Source organism: Ranitomeya variabilis, chromosome 2 (assembly GCF_051348905.1).
Source record: "Ranitomeya variabilis isolate aRanVar5 chromosome 2, aRanVar5.hap1, whole genome shotgun sequence".
NCBI lineage: Eukaryota > Metazoa > Chordata > Amphibia > Anura > Dendrobatidae > Ranitomeya > Ranitomeya variabilis.
The window spans coordinates 576,434,449-576,455,383 of NC_135233.1; the positions used below are offsets into that span (position 1 = coordinate 576,434,449).

At 45.6% G+C, this 20,935-nt stretch overlaps 1 protein-coding gene across 2 annotated transcripts in view; it reads left to right on the forward strand.

The window, feature by feature from the left end:
- The first annotated feature begins 2,546 nt into the window (after positions 1 to 2,546).
- BBS2 (Bardet-Biedl syndrome 2) overlaps positions 2,547 to 20,935 on the forward strand; it is a 77,809-nt gene continuing 59,420 nt past the window's right edge. The window contains exons 1-3 of one of the 2 annotated variants that reach the window (XM_077288290.1): positions 2,547 to 2,566; positions 11,326 to 11,450; positions 14,511 to 14,738. In XM_077288290.1, the coding sequence (XP_077144405.1) occupies positions 11,334 to 11,450; positions 14,511 to 14,738 (345 nt within the window). In that variant the 5' untranslated portion in view covers positions 2,547 to 2,566; positions 11,326 to 11,333. Of the gene's footprint in view, positions 2,567 to 9,377; positions 9,478 to 11,325; positions 11,451 to 14,510; positions 14,739 to 20,935 lie in introns of those variants that run through there. The other variant, XM_077288291.1, reaches the window with a different exon arrangement.

The window sequence follows — 20,935 nt, forward strand, 5'->3', positions numbered from 1 at the left end:
AAGAAACGCATCAAGTTGCATTTTTTTTGCGTCCAACTTTTGGCCAAAAACGACGCATGCGGCGCAAAACGCAGCGTTTTAGCGTGCGTTTTGCCGCGTTTTTGTTTGCGTTGTGCGCTGCGGCGCCGACGCTGCGGCGCACAACGCAAATGTGAACGTAGCACAACAAAGAGGTGAGACATGCAAAAAACCAACTGATTGTTGATACTTGTAAAGAAAAGTCCAGTGGCTCTACCATCAGATTAAAGACGTTGTGTGCACATGCCCCATGTGTGGTCTCCAACTAAGGGCTTGTTTCCACATGCGAGAATCACGTCCGTGTCTCGCATGTAGAAACCAAGCTCTGGCGCCGGCACTCAGGAGCGGAGCTGTGCGGCTCCATGTGTTCCTATGCGGCCGCACGCTCTGCTCCGGAGTGCAGACACCAGAGCTTGGTTTCTACATGCGAGACACGGACGTGATTCTCGCATGTGGAAACAAGCCCTTAAAGGGAACCTGTCACCCCCAAAATCAAGGGTGAAGTAAGCCCACCAGCATCAGGGGCTTATCTACAGCATTCTGTAATGCATTCTGAAAGATGAGAAAAAGGGGTTAGATTATACTCACCCAGGGGCGTTCCCGCTGCGGTCCGATCCGATGGGTGTCGCGGTCCGGCGCCTCCTTATCTTCATTCCATGACGTCCTCTTCTGGTCTTCACGCTGCGGATCCGGCGCAGGCGTACTGATTTGCCCTGTTGAGGGCAGAGCAAAGTACTGCAGTGCACAGGGCCTCTCTGACCTTTCCCGGCGCCTGCGCACTGCAGTACTTTGCTCTGCCCTCAACAGGGCAAATCAGTATGCCTGCGCTGGAGCCGCAGCGTGAAGACCAGAAGAGGACATCATCCTATGAAGATAGGAGGTGCCGAACCCGGACCGCGACGCCCATCGGACCGCCCCTGGGTGAGTATAATCTAACCTCCTTTTCTTATCTTTCAGGATACATCAGGGGCTTATCTACAGCATTCCAGAATGCTGTAGATAAGCCTATGATGCCGGTGGGCTTAGCTCATCGTCGATTTTGGGGGTGACAGGTTCCTTTTAAAACTGTCCCCATAATGCCGGTCCTGTCTAACTAGGGCTTATTTATGAAGTAGGGCTTATTAGCTTCACCAAGTGAGGTGGATCCTCCAAGCCCAAGGTCTGGGTGGCCGCATGGGCCACGGGTGTCAGTATAGAAGATAGGTGGTGCACGCGGGATGCAGGAAACCGCAGGCAGTGGGGAGACGTCCAGGAGACTGTGGTCAGGCAGACGGGATGCAGAAAACCGCAGGCAGGCGGGAAATGTCCAAGAGACACCATGCAGGTAGAAAGGAGACATCCAAGGGATTGCAGACACCAGCTGACTAGGTCAAGGTGTATAGAGCAAGCCAGCTGGAGTCTAGCAACACCGAAGTCTTAATACCAAGACTCAAGTGTGTGTCTTGGTGAACTTTATATAGGTACAGTATCACGCCGGGCCATCTGCACAGTCCAGTGTGGTGCACAACGGAGTCTAGTGGACCAGGCATGGATGCAGGATAGATGCCTAACTCTTACATTTTAAGCACACTTCAAAACTCCTGTAAGGCTACGTTCACATTTGCGGCCAGCGCCGCAGCGTCGGGCGCCGCAGCGGCGCCGCATGCGTCATGCGCCCCTATACTTAACATGGGGGCGCATGGACATGCGTTGTGCTGCGTTTTGCGCCGCATGGCCGCAAGCGTTGGACGCAAGAAACGCTTCAAGTTGCATTTTTTTTGCGTCCAACTTGCGGGCAAAAACGACGCATGCGGCGCAAAACGCAGCGTTTTAGCGTGCGTTTTGCCGCGTTTTTGTTTGCGTTGTGCGCTGCGGCGCCGACGCTGCGGCGCACAACGCAAATGTGAACGTAGCCTAAACTCATGCTAGGGCTTATTTTTGGGGGTAGGTCTTATTTTTGGAGGATCACAGTAATATAGAAGAAAGACCACATTCAGTGAGGAGTGGTAACATGGCACCTATAAACTTCTATGGGACCCTACTCTGTAACTTCTAATTTCATATGGAGACATACAACGATGGCTCTGTCAGGAGAACTGGGACCTTCATCTAGGGGAGAAGAGCTCTGTATTTTTCCTCCACTGATGATATGTATTACCTATTGATAAGTTAGGAGATGCACGTGTGATCCCCACGGATGGTACCTAACATTTATCACCTATCTAGTGAATAGCTGACGAATTTATCGCCGTACAACCTCCTTCACACTTTGGCTATTTATCACACTGATGTCGCATGCAATGTTTTCCTACTGGATCACACGGCAGCGCATGCATACATGCGATTTAATGCTTCTGCATTTGCAAATGGCAAAATCAATGATTAACCCTTGTGCTGACTACTATTATAGGCAGCATATTGCACCAGGGTGTGTAATGCCGATAGCATTAGACTATTTTTTGTTCTCCAACATGAAAACGTTGTAGATTTTTCTCAAGCTCAAAACATCACCGAATGCAAAGCAGCTAAAAGAGACGCCTTAAAATGCACGGCCCATCTTGTTTATCTGGTAAGGAGGCCAGCAGCTAGTGGTAAGTGTGAATGGGCAGGAGGAGGGGAGTGTGCACACGGCCCCGGCTGACAATGGGCCAAAGCCTCAGCCGTCTGCACTCTGCACACGGCTCAGCAAGCAGCCACCAATAATAACCCGCTTCTGTGTGCTGTGGAAATTTCTACCGTCGCTATAATCTAGTCAGATGGATATTTTACCGTCATTTATCTCATATCAGGTAGATAAAAACAAATAGGGATTTCTTATTTCTAGAGAATTGCATTAAATCAACAGGTAAAAGAAATGTATGTAATCCACACATGACTGTATCAATAAAGTTTCGTCAAATTCAAATGACAGGAAGTATCAAAAACAAAGCAGCTTTATTTAAAACATGGCACATCAATAAGAGGCAAAAACACGATAAAAACGCTAGTAAACAAGTTTACTTCATAGATGTAGGAATGATGCAAAAAATGTGTCACTGCGCCGACCGCAACATGTTGTGTTCGGCGCAGCGCAGCGTCAAAACGACGCATGCGGAGGCATCCACATACGAATGCATGATACTACAAATAGCGATTCACACAGTGGTAATGTACACAGTGATGTCATAGTACAGTGGTAATGTACACAGTGATGTCACAGAATAGTGATAATGCACAAAGTGCTATCATAGTGCAGGTATAATGTACACTGTAATGTTAGAGAACCGTGATAAAGCACACACTCACCTACTAAATAAGGCCGGGGACACACTTAACGTATAAAAAAACGGTCCGTTTTTCACGGCCGAGAATCGCACAAATGTTTCAAAAACAGTGATCCGTGTGCAGTGCGAGGATGCGATTTCCTCGCATCAAATGATCCGTGTGACATCCGTGTGACATCCGTATGGCATCCCTATGCCGAGATTTTCTCGCAAGCTTGCAAAACCAACATCTAATGGATTTATGTGCTCAAATGTTCGGGAAAACATATATACAGTATATATATATATATATATATATCATTGAGACACATATATATATATTCTGTATTTATATTTCATTCAGTGCGATATCTGTGAACAGCCGGTAATTCAATTGCCGGCTTTTCATTTCTCCTGCACAAACCCGACAGGATATGAGACATGGTTTACATACAGTAAACCATCTCATATCCCCATTTTTTTTGCATATTCCACACTACTAATGTTAGTAGTGTGTGTATGCAAAATTTCAGCGCTGTAGCTGCTGAAATAAAGGGTTAAATGGCGGAAAAAATTGGCGTGGGCTCCCGCGCAATTTTCTCCGCCAGAATGGTAAAGCCAGTGACTGAGGGCAGATATTAATAGCCAGGAGAGGGTCCATGGTTATTGGCCCCCCCCCCCCCGTGGCTACAAACATCTGCCCCCAGCCACCCCAGAAAAGGCACATCTGGAAGATGCGCCTATTCTGGCACTTGGCCACTCTCTTCCCACTCCCTGTAGCGGTGGGATATGGGGTAATGAAGGGTTAATGCCACCTTGCTATTGGAAGGTGACATTAAGCCAGATTAATAATGGAGAGGCGTCAATTATGACACCTATCCATTATTAATCCAATTGTTGGAAAGGGTTAAAAAACACACACACACACATGATTTAAAAGTAGTTTAATGAAATAAACACAGCGGTTGTTGTAATAATTTATTGTTCTCGCAATCCATCAGGACCACCCTCGCTTGGAAAAATAATAAACGCACAAGATACATACCTTCTGGTGAACCGTCTCGTCCCACGAAGTAATCCATCTGAAGGGGTTAACTAATATTACAAGCAGGAGCCCTGCAAATGCAGCTGTGCTCCGTGCCTGTAATCCCCGGCGAATGAATGAAATGTAGGTCATTGACCTACATTTCCTTCAGTCGCGGTGATGCGCCCCCTGGTGGATGTCCTCATATGACCTGGAGCGTGGGAAAAAGTTCCCAGGCTGCAGTTCATGAGAACATCCAGCAGAGGGCGCCTCACCGCGACTGAAGGAAATGTAGGTCAATGACCTACATTTCATTCATTCGCCGGGGATTACAGGCACGGAGCACAGCTGCATTTGCAGGGCTCCTGCTTGTAATATTAGTTAACCCCTTCAGATGGATTACTTCGTGGGACGAGACGGTTCACCAGAAGGTATGTATCTTGTGCGTTTATTATTTTTCCAAGCGAGGGTGTTCCTGATGGATTGCGAGAACAATAAATTATTACAACAACCGCTGTGTTTATTTCATTAAACTACTTTTAAATCATGTGTGTGTGTGTTTTTTAACCCTTTCCAACAATTGGATTAATAATGGATAGGTGTCATAATTGACGCCTCTCCATTATTAATCTGGCTTAATGTCACCTTCCAATAGCAAGGTGGCATTAACCCTTCATTACCCCATATCCCACCGCTACAGGGAGTGGGAAGAGAGTGGCCAAGTGCCAGAATAGGCGCATCTTACAGATGTGCCTTTTCTGGGGTGGCTGGGGGCAGATGTTTTTAGCCACGGGGGGGCCAGTAACCATGGACCCTCTCCTGGCTATTAATATCTGCCCTCAGTCACTGGCTTTACCATTCTGGCGGAGAAAATTGCGCGGGAGCCCACGCCAATTTTTTCCGCCATTTAACCCTTTATTTCAGCAGCTACAGCGCTGAAATTTTGCATACACACACTACTAACATTAGTAGTGTGGAATATGCAAAAAAAATGGGGATATGAGATGGTTTACTGTATGTAAACCATGTCTCATATCCTGTCGGGTTTGTGCAGGAGAAATGCAAAGCCGGCAATTGAATTACCGGCTTTTCTATAGAACACCGCTGCGTATTTCTCGCAATGCACACGCATGGTCCGTGTGTAATCCGATTTTTTCTCGCACCCATAGACTTGCATTGGCGAGTCTCGGCCGAGATACGCTGACAATCGCAGCAGGCTGCGAGTTCCCTCGGATCTGAAATACGGTGGAGAAAATATCGGATGATGGGAGCTGCACCATAGATTAACATTGTGCCGAGTGCTATGCGATTTTTTATCGCATAGCACTCGTCCGTATTACGGTCTAGTGTGACCCCGGCCTAAGTCTTGTTATTGCAGTTATAGAAAAAGTGCAGTGATAATGTCACAGAATAGCAATCATGCACACAGTGATGTCACAATTCAAAACTAATCTAAAAGTTGTAGCAAAGGAATGATAGGAAAAGCGATGTCACAGTACAGCGATAACACAGCATAAGGGTACTTTCACACTAGCGTTTTTTGAAATCCGTCGCAATGCGTCGTTTTGCCGAAAAAACGCATCCTGCAAAAGTGTTTGCAGGATGCGTTTTTTCCCCATAGCCTAATATTAGACGACGCATTGCGACGGATTTACACACGTCGCACCCGTCGTGCGACGGGTGCGTCGTGCAGTGGCGGACCGTCGGGGGCAAAAAACGTTGCTTGCAACGTTTTTTGCTCCGTCGTAAACGTCTTTTCCGACCGCGCATGCGCGGCCGGAACTCCGCCCCCACCTCCCCGCACCTCACAATGGGGCAGCGGATGCGCTGGAAAAATGCATCCGCTGCCCCCGTTGTGCGGCGGAGACCACGCTAGCGTCGGGAACGTCGGCCCGACGCACAGCGACGGGCCGAGCCCGACGCTAGTGTGAAAGAAGCCTAACTCAGAAAAGTCAGCATGCACACTGTGACATCACGGCATAGAAAGAAGACATATCAGGATGTTACTCTTTTTCAACCATCTTTCAACGAAAGGTAACACATAGCAAGCATATGGAGCAGCACTGCTATACACTTCAATACATCTCCCATTGCGAATAATGAAAAGTACACTTTTCGGGGGCCACCCAAATAAAACGATGGGCGATGACGCTACTTCTGCAAATATCAGCAGATCATTTTTTTTTTGTGCCTTACAAGTCACAATACAAACTCAGACATTTCTTTTTATTTGGGTGTGTTAGGAGCCGGCATGTTTCCCAAAGTCTCTGCACACGGTTCCGGCTCCATTGAATGGTGCACATTATGCTGCGTGTCGCTAGGCTGCAGGGAGGAAGCAGGAACAATGCCCATGGCTGACATCATGGCAGGCTGGATCACGGGACTCTATGAGCTGCCACCTTCTCACCCTCCTGATCTGAATGGGTTGTTGATAGGGACATTGGTGCTCGGAGTAATAATATAAGATGTGTGGAGTACAACAGTCACTAGTAGCAAAAACAACTTATTATAAGCTGTAGAGGCAGATAATATTATGCTTTCACCCCAATGGATTAAAGGGTTATTCCCGTCTTCATACATTGATATTTTCGGATAGTTCTTGTAAAAACAAACACTTTTGCAATTTACTGCTTATTAAAATTTGCAGCCGTTCTTGAGATATTAACACTTTTGTTTAGCTCGTTGCCAAGGAGACCGACCACCCCTGCTGTTTAGATTGTAAGCACTGCAGTAAAAATGACTGGAATTCAGAGGTAACAGCGCACTCCAGAAATCCTGGCCAGCTTTAAAACAGAGCTTACAAACTCAATAGTGTTCTCTTATCTAGCAGCAGTGGTCGGTCTCCAAGCGAATGAGCTATAAACAAAAAAATAGTGTTAATATCTCAACAACGGCTGCAAAACTTAATGAGAAGTACCTTTTAAAGGCAGATGATGGCTGATTAAATCAGTCATCATGCACAGGGAAAGATGCGGGCTCGGTGTGAGCCTGCATCAAAGGCCGGGGGTCACACTTAACGTAAAAAACACGGTGCGAGGCTCCCTGCCGAGAGTTGTACAAGTGTTTTCCGCATGGTCATCCGGTCATCCGCTAAGCCGTGAATCAGCGCAGTCAGACGTTCCGGGTTCAATACCAAAAGATCACGTAGTAAACCAAGGGAAAATACAAAGTAGCAAGTCAGGTCACATGCCAGGGTCAGAATACCAGAGAAATAGCAGATAAGCAAAGGGGCAATAACAAACAGGTAGTCTGAACACGGTCCAAAGGTCAGCAGCAGAAGCAGATCAGAACTTACAGTACAGGGTACAGGCGAACACACACCAGAGAGCACAAGCTTAGAACAAGCTTTTGACTGGCAAGGATCTGAGATAGACAGCTCACCTAAACAGCACATGTTGTGAAGAAGTTAAAAAAATTGGGAGAAAATGAACTTTATATCCTCCCGGGAGCCGCCGGCTTCCAGTCATGGGGGCATTTTGATTGACAGGTCACTCTGTCACTGAAAGCTGGAGGCTCCCACGAGGAGATACGATAGTTTCCTCCAGGTAGCCGTAGTTTCAGTGCAACGGCTGAGCAGATCATTGTAACGTGATTTGCTGACGATTAACCCTAAATCTGCAGGTAAAGTGTTTTCTGAGACGACAGGTTCCTTAATGAGGACCGAAGCAAAGGTTCTTTTTTTCCCCACTTTTTTATGCATTGGACCAGCTAAGTGATTTGCATACCTTTAGTCACGTGCCGACCAGTCTGTGATTTGCATACTTTCAGTCACGTGCCAACTAGTCTGAAGTGATTTGCATACCTTTAGTCACGTGCCAACTAGTCTGTGATTTGCATACTTTTAGTCACGTGCCAACTAGTCTGTAATTGATTTGCATACCTTTAGTCACCTGCCAACTAGTCTGTGATTTGCATACCTTTAGTCACGTGCCAAATAGTCTGTAAGTGATTTGCATACTTTGTCACATGCCGACTAGTCTGTAAGTGATTTGCATACTTTTAGTTACATGCTGACTAGTCTGTAAGTGATTTGCATACCTTTAGTCACGTGCCGACCAGTCTGTGATTTGCATACTTTTTGTCACATGCCGACTAGTCTGTAAGTGATTTGCATACCTTTAGTCACGTGCCGACCAGTCTGTGATTTGCATACTTTTTGTCACATGCCGACTAGTCTGTAAGTGATTTGCATACCTTTAGTCACGTGCCGACCAGTCTGTGATTTGCATACTTTTTGTCACATGCCGACTAGTCTGTAAGTGATTTGCATACCTTTAGTCACGTGCCAACTCGTCTGTAAGTGATTTGCATACTTTTAGTTACATGCTGACTAGTCTGTAAGTGATTTCCATACTTTTAGTCACGTGCCGACTAGTCTGTAAGTGATTTGCATACATTTAGTCACGTGCCGACTAGTCTGTAAGTGATTTGCATACTTTTAGTTAACGTGTCACCCAGTCTCATACGGGAGATCTCATGTGCCCCTGCTGTGTACCACTAGGTATGTGTATGTATATGCCGCCATTGTGCATTATTGTTATGGCAGTTACACATTGAGAACTATGGATTTGTCCAGGGGTATTTTGCTTTCTCCCACCGCTGTTATGTATGTGGTATCGTCTGTCACTTTTTTAGCTATGTCCTCTGACATCTGATCTTGTGGCTATTTAAGAAATATTTTGCAATACATTTCTTAGTGTATTGGACCTTTTTTGCACTGAGTAGCGTCTGTGGTGTTTCCTTTCTGGGAAATTCTGGATGTCAGTGGGTCTGAATTAGTCCGACTAATTACTATGGGATATACGTGTATTACTGATAATGATACTGAATATGCTGCAGTCCCATAGGCATAAGTGTTTTTCTGTTTATTATCATACAGAATCTCTCAGACTTTCAGCACATATAGTCTGCATGTGACAGGAAGCTTTTGATGGTGCTGCAAACAAAGCTGCATGTGAACGTAGGCCATGCAATAGCCTTGTGCTGAAACAATGCGTTTTATCCTTATTAAAATGTGCAATACCAACTGCATTTTCTTTTATCCGTTTTTCGATGCGGCGCAGAAACGGTTCGGGAACGGATCAGACACGTGACGTTAGAAAAGCTCCGTTCCTAGAGTGACTCCTCCCACACACGTGACTGATCACATGGTCGTGACGTCACCACAGGTCCTCTCGCTAGTTTGCAGGATCTAGCACGTACCGTCGGTCCGCGGTGAGTGTGTGTGGGGTGACATTACCGGGAGATCAGGGGGAGAGGAGATGTCAGAGCTGTGCTGCAGCCGGGCGGCCATAACGACAGCAGCAGGGAGGTGCCGTCAGGCGCAGCCACATTCGGTTGCCATGGAGACCGGAGGACTCCGCTTTAGTTTCTCACCTGCCCGAGAGCAGAGCTGCTCCCGACACACGAGTGTAGCAGAGCCTTGGAGCTCCACTGCCACCATCAGGGCCCGGTTATAGCCTATAGACTGCAGGCAGTCACATGACTGCTGCAGCCAATCCCTATCTCCATAATCAGTGGCAGACAGACGCAGTCACATGATAACTTTAGCGCTGTAAAATACTGCCATTGAAGTGTATGGGGCAAAGCAGCGGTACCTTATGGTCCAATGTTAGCACAGTAGGTGAAGGTTACTCCGTGCCCCCTGTGACGTGTTCATGTGCCGCTCCGGCCTGAAGAAGTGATATACCTAGGCATAAGAAAAAGAGCGACAGTCCAAAGACTTACACCAACGAATAGGGGTGAATGATTCTATAAGCAATTGTTTTATGAAAACGTCAAGGGGAAATGTCGCTGTAAGGTGCAGTAGCGGTGCACATACCGATACTGGACGTCTTAATCCCGCGATGGCCTTGTCTCCAGGGACGCTGTGTGTAATTCCATCTGCAGAGCATCCTTCTTATACCTCTTTATCATGTTGTTTTTAGGCATTTACTCTTTGTACCCAATCCATGAGAAGCATGATGTAGGGGCAGAGAGCCTAATTCCAGCACTGTGTCATTTTATGCAATCCCAGTTTTCTCTGCTGCAGATCTAAGGCTATGTTCACACTTTGCGGTTTTTGCTGCGGATCCGCAGCGGATTTGCAGCTGCGGATCCGCAGCCGTTTTCCATGCAGGGTACAGTACAATGTTACCCTATGGAAAACAAAAACCGCTGTGCCCACTTTGCGTTTTTCTGCTTGAAAATCCGCGCGGATTTTCTGCGGAAAAAAAGAAGTAGCATGTCAATTCTTTCTGCGGATTCCGCAGCGGTTTTCCACCTGCACCAATAGGAAAGTGCAGTTGGAAACCCGCAGTGGAATCCGCAGTAGAAACCGCACAAAAAACCGCAGTGAAAACCACCGCGGTTTTGCACTGCGGTTTTTCCAAATCCGCAGCTGAAAAATCCGCAGCAAAAAAAGGATAGTGTGAACAAGCCCTAACAGTTCTCTAAATGCTGAGCTGTGTATAACCCCGCCCACACCACTGATTGGTGGAAAGCTGCCCATCAGTGCTGGGGAGGGCGTGGTTGGACTAGGAGGCACGAGACACTTAGTCCTGCTGTGATACTCTCCACTGATTTGCATTGACACAGCAACATACAGCCTAAAGAGTGACACATCGCAGGAATCAGGGTCTCAGTCCCTACATTATGCTGCTCTCAGATTACATAGCAAAAACCTGCTGAAATATTCACTTTAAGTGATTCTCCAAACCCCATGTTAAATGAGGCTATACTGTGCGAGTACATCCCACACCAATGTAAGGTCAGAAGAGGCGCAGTTCAGACTTTCCACAGAGTATGAAGTCTGTGCAATTCTTGACTACAAGCCCAGTTATGACCCTACGAGAATTGGTGACTTAGCAGCTTCCTTACCACCATTGACTTAACTAGGGGAGTGCCCATGCAAGAAGTTGGCGCCTCCATTCTCAGGATGTACCAGACACCACCTTCAGTCGTCGGGCTTCGCCGCACACATTATCACAGGGTCAAGTTTTGCAGCCAGCGATTCTCCATACTTTCACAATCTTCCAATAATACTTTTTATGTGTGATTAAGACTGTGTTATCTCTTTGCTAGGAGCCATCATGCTTGTTCCAATATTTACCCTTAAGTTGAATCACAAAATCAACCCTCGCATGGTGACCGTGGGGAAATATGACGGGACGCACCCATGTTTAACTGCAGCCACCCAAGCTGGAAAGGTACAAAAACCTTACTGTGTGATATCCATCAGCCTGTCTGTGCCACAGGGTGGGAGTAACCTGACAGTGGCACTGTGCCATCTTTACGGGGTCTAGAGCAGACATTTGGACTGGGTTTGTCTTGAAAGGACACAAATTTAATCTGGCCATTTATATCGTTATTACGTCATGGTACTTGTTACTGTCTCAACTTACTTACTACCTCACATTACTACTTATTATAACAGTACTCGTTACTTCCTGACAGTACTAGTTATTACCTGACAGTCGTTATTACCTCACGATACTCACTACTACCTCACAGTACTCATTAGTAGCTCACAATACCTCACAGTACTCGTTACTGCCTCACATTACCTCACGATACTGGTTATTACCTCACAATACTTTACGATACTCATTAGTACCTAACATTACCTCACGATATTCGTTACTACCTCACGATACTGGTTATTACCTCACATTACCTTATGATACTCAATAGTACCTCACATTACCTCACGATACTGGTTATTACCTCACATTACCTTATGATACTCAATAGTACCTCACATTACCTCACGATACTGATTATTACCTCACATTACCTTATGATACTCAATAGTACCTCACATTACCTCACGATACTGGTTATTACCTCACATTACCTTATGATACTCAATAGTACCTCACATTACCTCACGATACTGATTATTACCTCACATTACCTTATGATACTCAATAGTACCTCACATTACCTCACGATACTGATTATTACCTCACATTACCACACGATACTCGTTATTACCTCACATTACCTTACGATACTCGATAGTACCTAACATTACCTCACGATACTCATTAGTACCTCACATCACCTCACAGTACTCGTTACTTCCTCACACTACTTGTTATTACATCATGATACTCGATAGTACCTCACAATACTCGTTATTACCTCACATTACCTCACAGTACTCGTTATTACTAGTGATGAGCGAATATACTCGTTGCTCGGGTTTTCTAGAGCACGCTCGGGTGGGCTCCGAGTATTTATGACTGTTAAGAGATTTAGTTTTCCTTGCTGCAGCTGCATGATTTGCGGCTACTAGACAGCTTGATTACATGTGGGGGTTCCCTAGCAACCAGGCAACCCCCACATGTGCTTAGGCTGGGTAGTAGCCGTAAATCATCCAGCTGCTGCAAGGAAAACTAAGGTTATGTGCACACGTCAGGATTTCTTGCAGAAATTTTCCGGACAAAATCCGGACATTTCTGCCAGAAATCCGCATGCGTTTTTTTTTTTTTGCGTTTTTTGCGCGTTTTTTACACGTTTTTTGTGCTTTTTTTTTGGCGGATTTTTTGCGTTTTTTCCTGACACTCCAATTTCATGGGAAATCCGCACAAAATCCGCAAAAATAATGAACATGTTGCTTCTTTTTCCGGAATGCTTTTTTTTTGCGGAAAAAAACGCAAAATTTGCACAAAAAGTGCGGAATGCATTCTAAATGATAGGATGCATAATGTATGCGTTTTTTTATGCGGTATTATAGCGTTTTTATTGGGGAAATCCGCAAAAAAACCGCTAAAAATCCTGAAGAAATCCTGACGTGTGCACATACCTTAAATCTCTGAGTAGTCATAAATACTCGGAGACCACCCAAGCAACGAGTGTACTCGCTCATCACTAGTTATTACCTCACAGTGCTTGTTACAGCCTCGCATTACCTCACGATACTCATTAATGCCTCACAATACCTCACAGTACTCATTAGTACCTCAGATTACCTCACGGTACTCATTAGCGCATTAACCTAACTATCCCTGTGTGGCCCATTCAAAAAACTTGAACCATAATCAGGTTCCTCGCATCGTGTTCTCATACACTTTATGCAGTTAATAGCCTCTGTGTCTGTACTGTTACATACTTAAGCTGTTAACTGGTTCATGCAGCTTTATATGAACACCCGATCCTTAAACTATGGCTGGTCCGAACAACGAAAGCAATTGTTACCATCCACCTCTCGTGTCTCCCCTTTTCCTCATAGATTGTAAGCTTGCGAGCAGGGCCCTCTCACTCCTCTTGGTATCTGTTTTGATCTGTGTTTGTTATGCTGTAATGTCTGTACAAATCCCCTCTATAATGTAAAGCTCTGCGGAATATGTTGGCGCTATATAAATGTATATTATTATTATTATTACTACTGCACATTACCTCAACGTACTCATTGCTACCTCACATTACCTCACAGTACTCGTTATTACCTCACATTACCTCACAGTGCTCAATACTACTGCACATTACCTCACAATACTCGTTAGTACCTCGCAGTTCTCATTAGTACCTCACATTACCTCAAAGTACTCATTACTAATGCACATTACCTCACGGTACTCATTACTACCTCACATTACCTCACAGTACTCCTCAGTACCTCACATTACCTCACGGTACTCATTACTACTGCACATTACCTCACGGTACTCGTTATTACCTCACAGTAATCGTTAGTACCTCACAGAACTCATTACTAACGCACATTACCTCACAGTACTCATTTCTATCTCACATTACTCGCCATTACCTCGGTGCTCTGTGATCTTCATGGTCACAGACGTCCTCCATTTATATTGTAGGCATTTGGGGGCAGTCTAGCTGTCTGCCGTGGGATATAGAAGGGCCAGGGATGTTAGATATTAAAATATTTTCTGGTTTTGGAAAACTCCTGTTACACGCCTGCAGTTTGTTTAAAAAAATAAATAAATCTTTAATCACCCTCCCCAGGTCAGGCACTGAGTCTTCACCACCCCAGTGTCTGTTATTGTCTGCAGTGCTAACATCACGTCGGCACGGCTGCTGCTAATACCCGACCTCAACAGCCGACAATGACAGGCACCAGGAGCAGCGTCGGAGACTCCGTGCTGGACGGGGGAGGGAGTGTAAGGACACTGCAGCCGACGCGATAGGGGTTTTCTGAAAGGAGAAGCACCAGTCGCCCCAGGATTGATTTCAGGAGCTAGAATTAGCGCTTGCTCTGTTGAGCTAGATATGTGTAACTTGCTTTTTATATATTTTTGCAGGTTTTTATACACAACCCCCATGCTCGCAGCCAACGTTTTTCAGCAAATCGCTTGGTGCACAGCGCTCAGGAATCGGACATCTCTCTGCTAAACATTAACCAAAGTGTCAGCTGTCTGACAGCGGGAGCGCTGGACCCCCAGCTGGGCTGCGACTCCCTGATAGTGGGAACACAAGCCAACCTCTTGGCCTATGATGTCCATAACAACTCCGACCTGTTTTTTAAAGAGGTGAGTGCAAAGGATCCACCTAAATAGCAGCGGGGTGATGTATTTGTACCGGCAGCTTTTTACCAGCCCTGGGGTCAGTGAAGGGGTCCACGCATGGAATATAATAGGAAATCAATGGTGAGGGTATTAGTTCTCCAACCGATGGCATGTTGGGGGTGTCCCATCTGTTACTGCGACTATGCGCCTAAGCTTTAGGCCATGTTCACACAGTGCGTTTTTTACCGCGGAACCGCAGCGGTTTTGCCGCTGCGGTTCCGCAGCTTTTTTCCATGCAGGGTACAGTACAATGTACCCTATGGAAAACAGGAACCACTGTGCACATGATCCTGAATTTAAAAAAAAAAGCCGCGCTGAATAGCTGCGGGAAAAAAGAAGGAGCATGTCACTTCTTTGTCCGAAACAGCAGCGGTTCTGCACCCATAGACATCCATTGTGAGGTCAAACCCGCAGTAAAACCCGCAGATCAAAAATATATCTGCGGGTTTTATTGCGGTTTGTGGTGCAGAACCGCTGCAGCAGGAAGTGCGGGGAAGCGGCCGGAAGTGCGTGGGCGGAAGTGCTTGGGCGGAGAGACATGGAGGCATACCGTCGCATGGGGATCGTGTCGGCCGTTTGATTGATTTGGTATGTGTGTGTGTGTGTGTCTGTGTGTGTGTGTCTGTGTGTGTGTGTCTGTGTGTGTGTGTCTGTGTGTGTGTGTCTGTGTGTGTGCGTGTCCCCATGCGACGCTAGTGCCACCATTGTGCTAAGTCGCCGTATGGGACTACTACTCCCATCCGGTATTAGGATGGGAGAGTTGTCCCTGTGTCCGGCGACTTAGCACAGTTGTAAAGTTACACAAAACACACACAATACACATACATGACACAGTACAGTACATACAACATATAACACAGAGTATATACTCACCAACAGCACACTTGTAGGCGAAGCCCTCGATCCTCCAGGAAAAAATCACAAAATAAAAAATCAAATTCATACTCCCTGTCCGCAGAATCCATAAAACGAGTGTCCCACGCCGATCGGCTGCTCTCTGGCGATACACTGCCAGGAGCGAAGCTCCTAGCAGTGTATCGCGTACTGTTCCGGAGTTCAATGGCTCCGGCGTCTCGGTTAACGGCAGTACAGCTGCGTTGAACTTTCCCACGCAGCACTGCCGTTAAGCGAGAGTGCCGGGGTCAATGACCGCCGGTAAACTCGCTCGCGCATGCGCAGTGACACACCGACAGGAACTATGGCTCCTGTCAGTGTGTTGCTGCAGCCGTGGAGAGCAGACATATCTCTGGATGTGTCTGTTCTCCATGGAAGATCTTCGTGGGATATGTGATACGTGGCACTTAAATACGTGGCACTTAAATACGTGATACGTGTCACTTAAATACGTGATACGTGTCACTTAAATACGTGATACGTGGCACTGAAATACGTGGCACTTAAATACGTGATACGTGGCACTTAAATACGTGGCACTTAAATACGTGGCACTGAAATACGTGATACGTGGCACTTAAATACGTGATACGTGGCACTTAAATACGTGATACGTGGCACTTAAATACGTGATACGTGGCACTTAAATACGTGATACGTGGCACTTAAATACGTGATACGTGGCACTTAAATACGTGGCACTTAAATACGTGGCACTGAAATATGTGATACGTGGCACTGAAATACGTGGCACTTAAATACGTGATACGTGGCACTGAAATACGTGGCACTGAAATACGTGGCACTGAAATACGTGGCACTGAAATACGTGGCACTGAAATACGTGGCACTGAAATACGTGATACGTGGCACTGAAATACGTGGCACTTAAATACGTGATACGTGGCACTGAAATACGTGGCACTTAAATACGTGATACGTGGCACTGAAATACGTGGCACTGAAATACGTGGCACTGAAATACGTGGCACTGAAATACGTGGCACTGAAATACGTGGCACTGAAATACGTGATACGTGGCACTTAAATACGTGGCACTTAGGCTATGTTCACATTTGCGTTGTGCGCCGCAGCGTCGGCGCCGCAACACACAACGCAAACAAAAACGCAGCAAAACGCATGCACAACGCTGCGTTTTGCGCCGCATGCGTCCTTTTTTTGATTGATTTTGGACGCAGCAAAAATGCAACTTGCTGCGTCCTCTGCGCCCGGATGCGTGCGCTGCAGTGACGCATGCGGCGCAAAACGCAAGTGCGACGCATGTCCATGCGCCCCCATTTTAAATATAGGGGCGCATGACGCATGCGGCGACGCTGCGGCGCCCGACGCTGCGGCGCAGACCGCAAATGTGAACGTAGACTTAAATAGCTATATAGAGCTGGATCCGCGGGCTGTGATCTGGCCTACGCTCAGCACTCTGCGGAGCGCTGTCATTCAAAACACGTCCACTCATTTTGGTGTTTAGTCCCAAAATGGAGGATGGAAGAAGAAAAGGGTTGGACAAGGAAATGACATCATTTCTTTTTTTTTTTTCCCCCACTGCAGTTAAAGCTTTATTTGTGTCAAACACAGACAATCTGCAGAGAAAACTGCATAAAAAACCGCACTAAAAACCGCATCAAAAACGCACCAAAAACGCACCTGCGTTTTCTGCCAAGAGCTGCGGTTTTTAGTCCTGAAAAAAAAGGATTGAAATCAGGAACGTGTGAACATACCCTTAAAAGCCTTCATGCACATCAGACGAACGTCAGCTGAGCCCACTGATCATGGTGGGACTGATGACCCCGTGTACTGGGAGTCATTATCAGTGTGTATGGCAGCTTACAGATCACATAGACAAAGTCCCTAGAATGTTGATTATGTCTAGTTCCTTTATATTATAAGTCCATGTTGCCATATTGTAGAAATTCATTAGCAAATATTTATGCACATGAACCGCAAGTGTAGGGGGCTTGTCCCATAACTTAAAGCTCTCCGGCCTCATTCCGTGCCCGTGCGGGGAAAGAGGGAGAGAGGCCAGAGAGCTGTGAGGGCAGGGCAAAGCATGATAGGTTAATATAGCAGCCATAACAGGGTAGTAGCATAGGATAAAGGGTAGTATCGAGTGGTAGCACGAAATAGACAGGAACATGGAGTAATAGCATAAGATATAGAGGAGCATAGGGTGGAAGCATAGGATATAGGGGAGCATAAGGTGGTAGCATAGGATATAGGGGAGCATAAGGTGGAACCATAGGATATAGAGGAGCATAGTGTGGAAGCATAGGATATAGGGGAGCATAGGGTGGAAGCTTAGGATATACACCGTGGGCAGAATTATTAGGCAAGTTGTATTTTAGAGGATTATTTTTATTATTGATCAACAACTATGTTCTCAATCAACCCAAAAGACTCATAAATATCAAAGCTTAATATTTTTGGAAGTTGGAATGTTTTTTTTTTAGATTTGGCTATCTTAGGAGGATATCTGTTTGTTCAGGTAACTATTACTGTGCATAAATATACAAAAAGGTTGCACTCTATCGTGCCAAAGCATGTCTAATATGGAATACATGAAATTTGAATAGCAAAATGGCTTTTGAACATTAGAAAAATATTTAAGAGACGCTTGGCACAGAATTTGATATAAATCAAATAGTGTGAGCCCATCAACTTCGTCAAAGTGGTCTCAGACTGATGGGTCCCTGACCTCCCTGTCCAAATGTGAACACTTACCAAAGGCCAATATCTGTATGCCTGGGTGAATGTGGACACCTCTATTCAGCAAAGCCTACATATGAGTTAGCCGGGACCAAGTGTAATGAGATGCAATTAAAAACCACATGGTGATGGGAGGAGTGCACAGCCAGTAAGCTAACATGGAATTAACAGAAAAACGGCTCGCACATCCTAACCAGTGTGAATAGGTGCATACCAGGAGCAGCTACCTCCATACATAAATATACAAAAAGGTTGCACTCTATCGTGCCAAAGCATGTCTAATATGGAATACATGAAATTTGAATAGCAAAATGGCTTTTGAACATTAGAAAAATATTTAAGAGACGCTTGGCACAGAATTTGATATAAATCAAATAGTGTGAGCCCATCAACTTCGTCAAAGTGGTCTCAGACTGATGGGTCCCTGACCTCCCTGTCCAAATGTGAACACTTACCAAAGGCCAATATCTGTATGCCTGGGTGAATGTGGACACCTCTATTCAGCAAAGCCTACATATGAGTTAGCCGGGACCAAGTGTAATGAGATGCAATTAAAAACCACATGGTGATGGGAGGAGTGCACAGCCAGTAAGCTAACATGGAATTAACAGAAAAACGGCTCGCACATACATAAATATACAAAAAGGTTGCACTCTATCGTGCCAAAGCATGTCTAATATGGAATACATGAAATTTGAATAGCAAAATGGCTTTTGAACATTAGAAAAATATTTAAGAGACGCTTGGCACAGAATTTGATATAAATCAAATAGTGTGAGCCCATCAACTTCGTCAAAGTGGTCTCAGACTGATGGGTCCCTGACCTCCCTGTCCAAATGTGAACACTTACCAAAGGCCAATATCTGTATGCCTGGGTGAATGTGGACACCTCTATTCAGCAAAGCCTACATATGAGTTAGCCGGGACCAAGTGTAATGAGATGCAATTAAAAACCACATGGTGATGGGAGGAGTGCACAGCCAGTAAGCTAACATGGAATTAACAGAAAAACGATGTGCGAGCCGTTTTTCTGTTAATTCCATGTTAGCTTACTGGCTGTGCACTCCTCCCATCACCATGTGGTTTTTAATTGCATCTCATTACACTTGGTCCCGGCTAACTCATATGTAGGCTTTGCTGAATAGAGGTGTCCACATTCACCCAGGCATACAGATATTGGCCTTTGGTAAGTGTTCACATTTGGACAGGGAGGTCAGGGACCCATCAGTCTGAGACCACTTTGACGAAGTTGATGGGCTCACACTATTTGATTTATATCAAATTCTGTGCCAAGCGTCTCTTAAATATTTTTCTAATGTTCAAAAGCCATTTTGCTATTCAAATTTCATGTATTCCATATTAGACATGCTTTGGCACGATAGAGTGCAACCTTTTTGTATATTTATGTATGGAGGTAGCTGCTCCTGGTATGCACCTATTCACACTGGTTAGGATGTGCGAGCCGTTTTTCTGTTAATTCTTTATTACTGTGCATAATTATTAGGCAACTTCATAAAAACCAAATGTATTCCCATCTCACTTGTTTATTTTCACCAGGTAAACCAATATAACTGCACAAAATTTAGAAATAAACAAAACCCCCAAAAATTAGTGACCCATATAGCCACCTTTCTGTATGATGACACTCAGCAGCCTTCCATCCATAGATTCTCTCAGTTGCTTGATCTGTGTACGACCAACATTGCGTGCAGCAGCCACCACAGCCTTCCAGGCACTGTTCCGAGAGGTGTACTGTTTTCCCTCCCTGTAGATCTCACATTTTATGAGGGACCACAGGTTCTCTATGGGGTTCAGATCAGGGGAACAAGGGGGCCATGTCATTATGTTTTCTTCTTTGAGACCTTTACTGGCCAGCCACACTGTGGTGTAGTTGGAGGCATGTGATGGAGCATTGTCCTGCATGAAAATCTTGTTTTTCTTGAACGATACCGACTTCTTCCTGTCCCACTGCTTGAAGAAGTTGTCTTCCAGAAACTGGCAGTAGGTCTGGGAGTTGAACTTCACTCCATCCTCAACCCGAAAAGGTCCCACAAGTTGATCTTTGATGATACCAGCCCATACCAGTACCCCACCTCCACCTTGCTGGTGTCTGAGTCAGAGTGGAGCTCTCTGCCCTTTACTGAACCAGCCTCTGGCCCATCCATCTGGCCCATCAAGAGTCACTCTCATTTCATCAGTCCATAAAACCTTTGAAAAGTCAGTCTTAAGATATTTCTTGGCCCAGTCTTGACATTTTATGTTATGTTTCTTGTTCAAAGGTGGTCGTTTTTCAGCCTTCCTTACCTTGGCCATGTCCCTGAGTATCGCACACCTTGTGCTTTTTGTTACTCCAGTAGCGTTGCAGCTCTGAAATATGGCAAAACTGGTGGCAAATGGCATCTTGGCAGCTTCACGCTTGATTTTCCTCAATTCATGGGCAGTTATTTTGCACCTTATTTGCCCAACACGCTTCTTGCGACCCTGTTGGCTATTTGCCATGAAACGCTTGATTGTTCGGTGATCATGCTTCAAAAGTTTGGCAATTT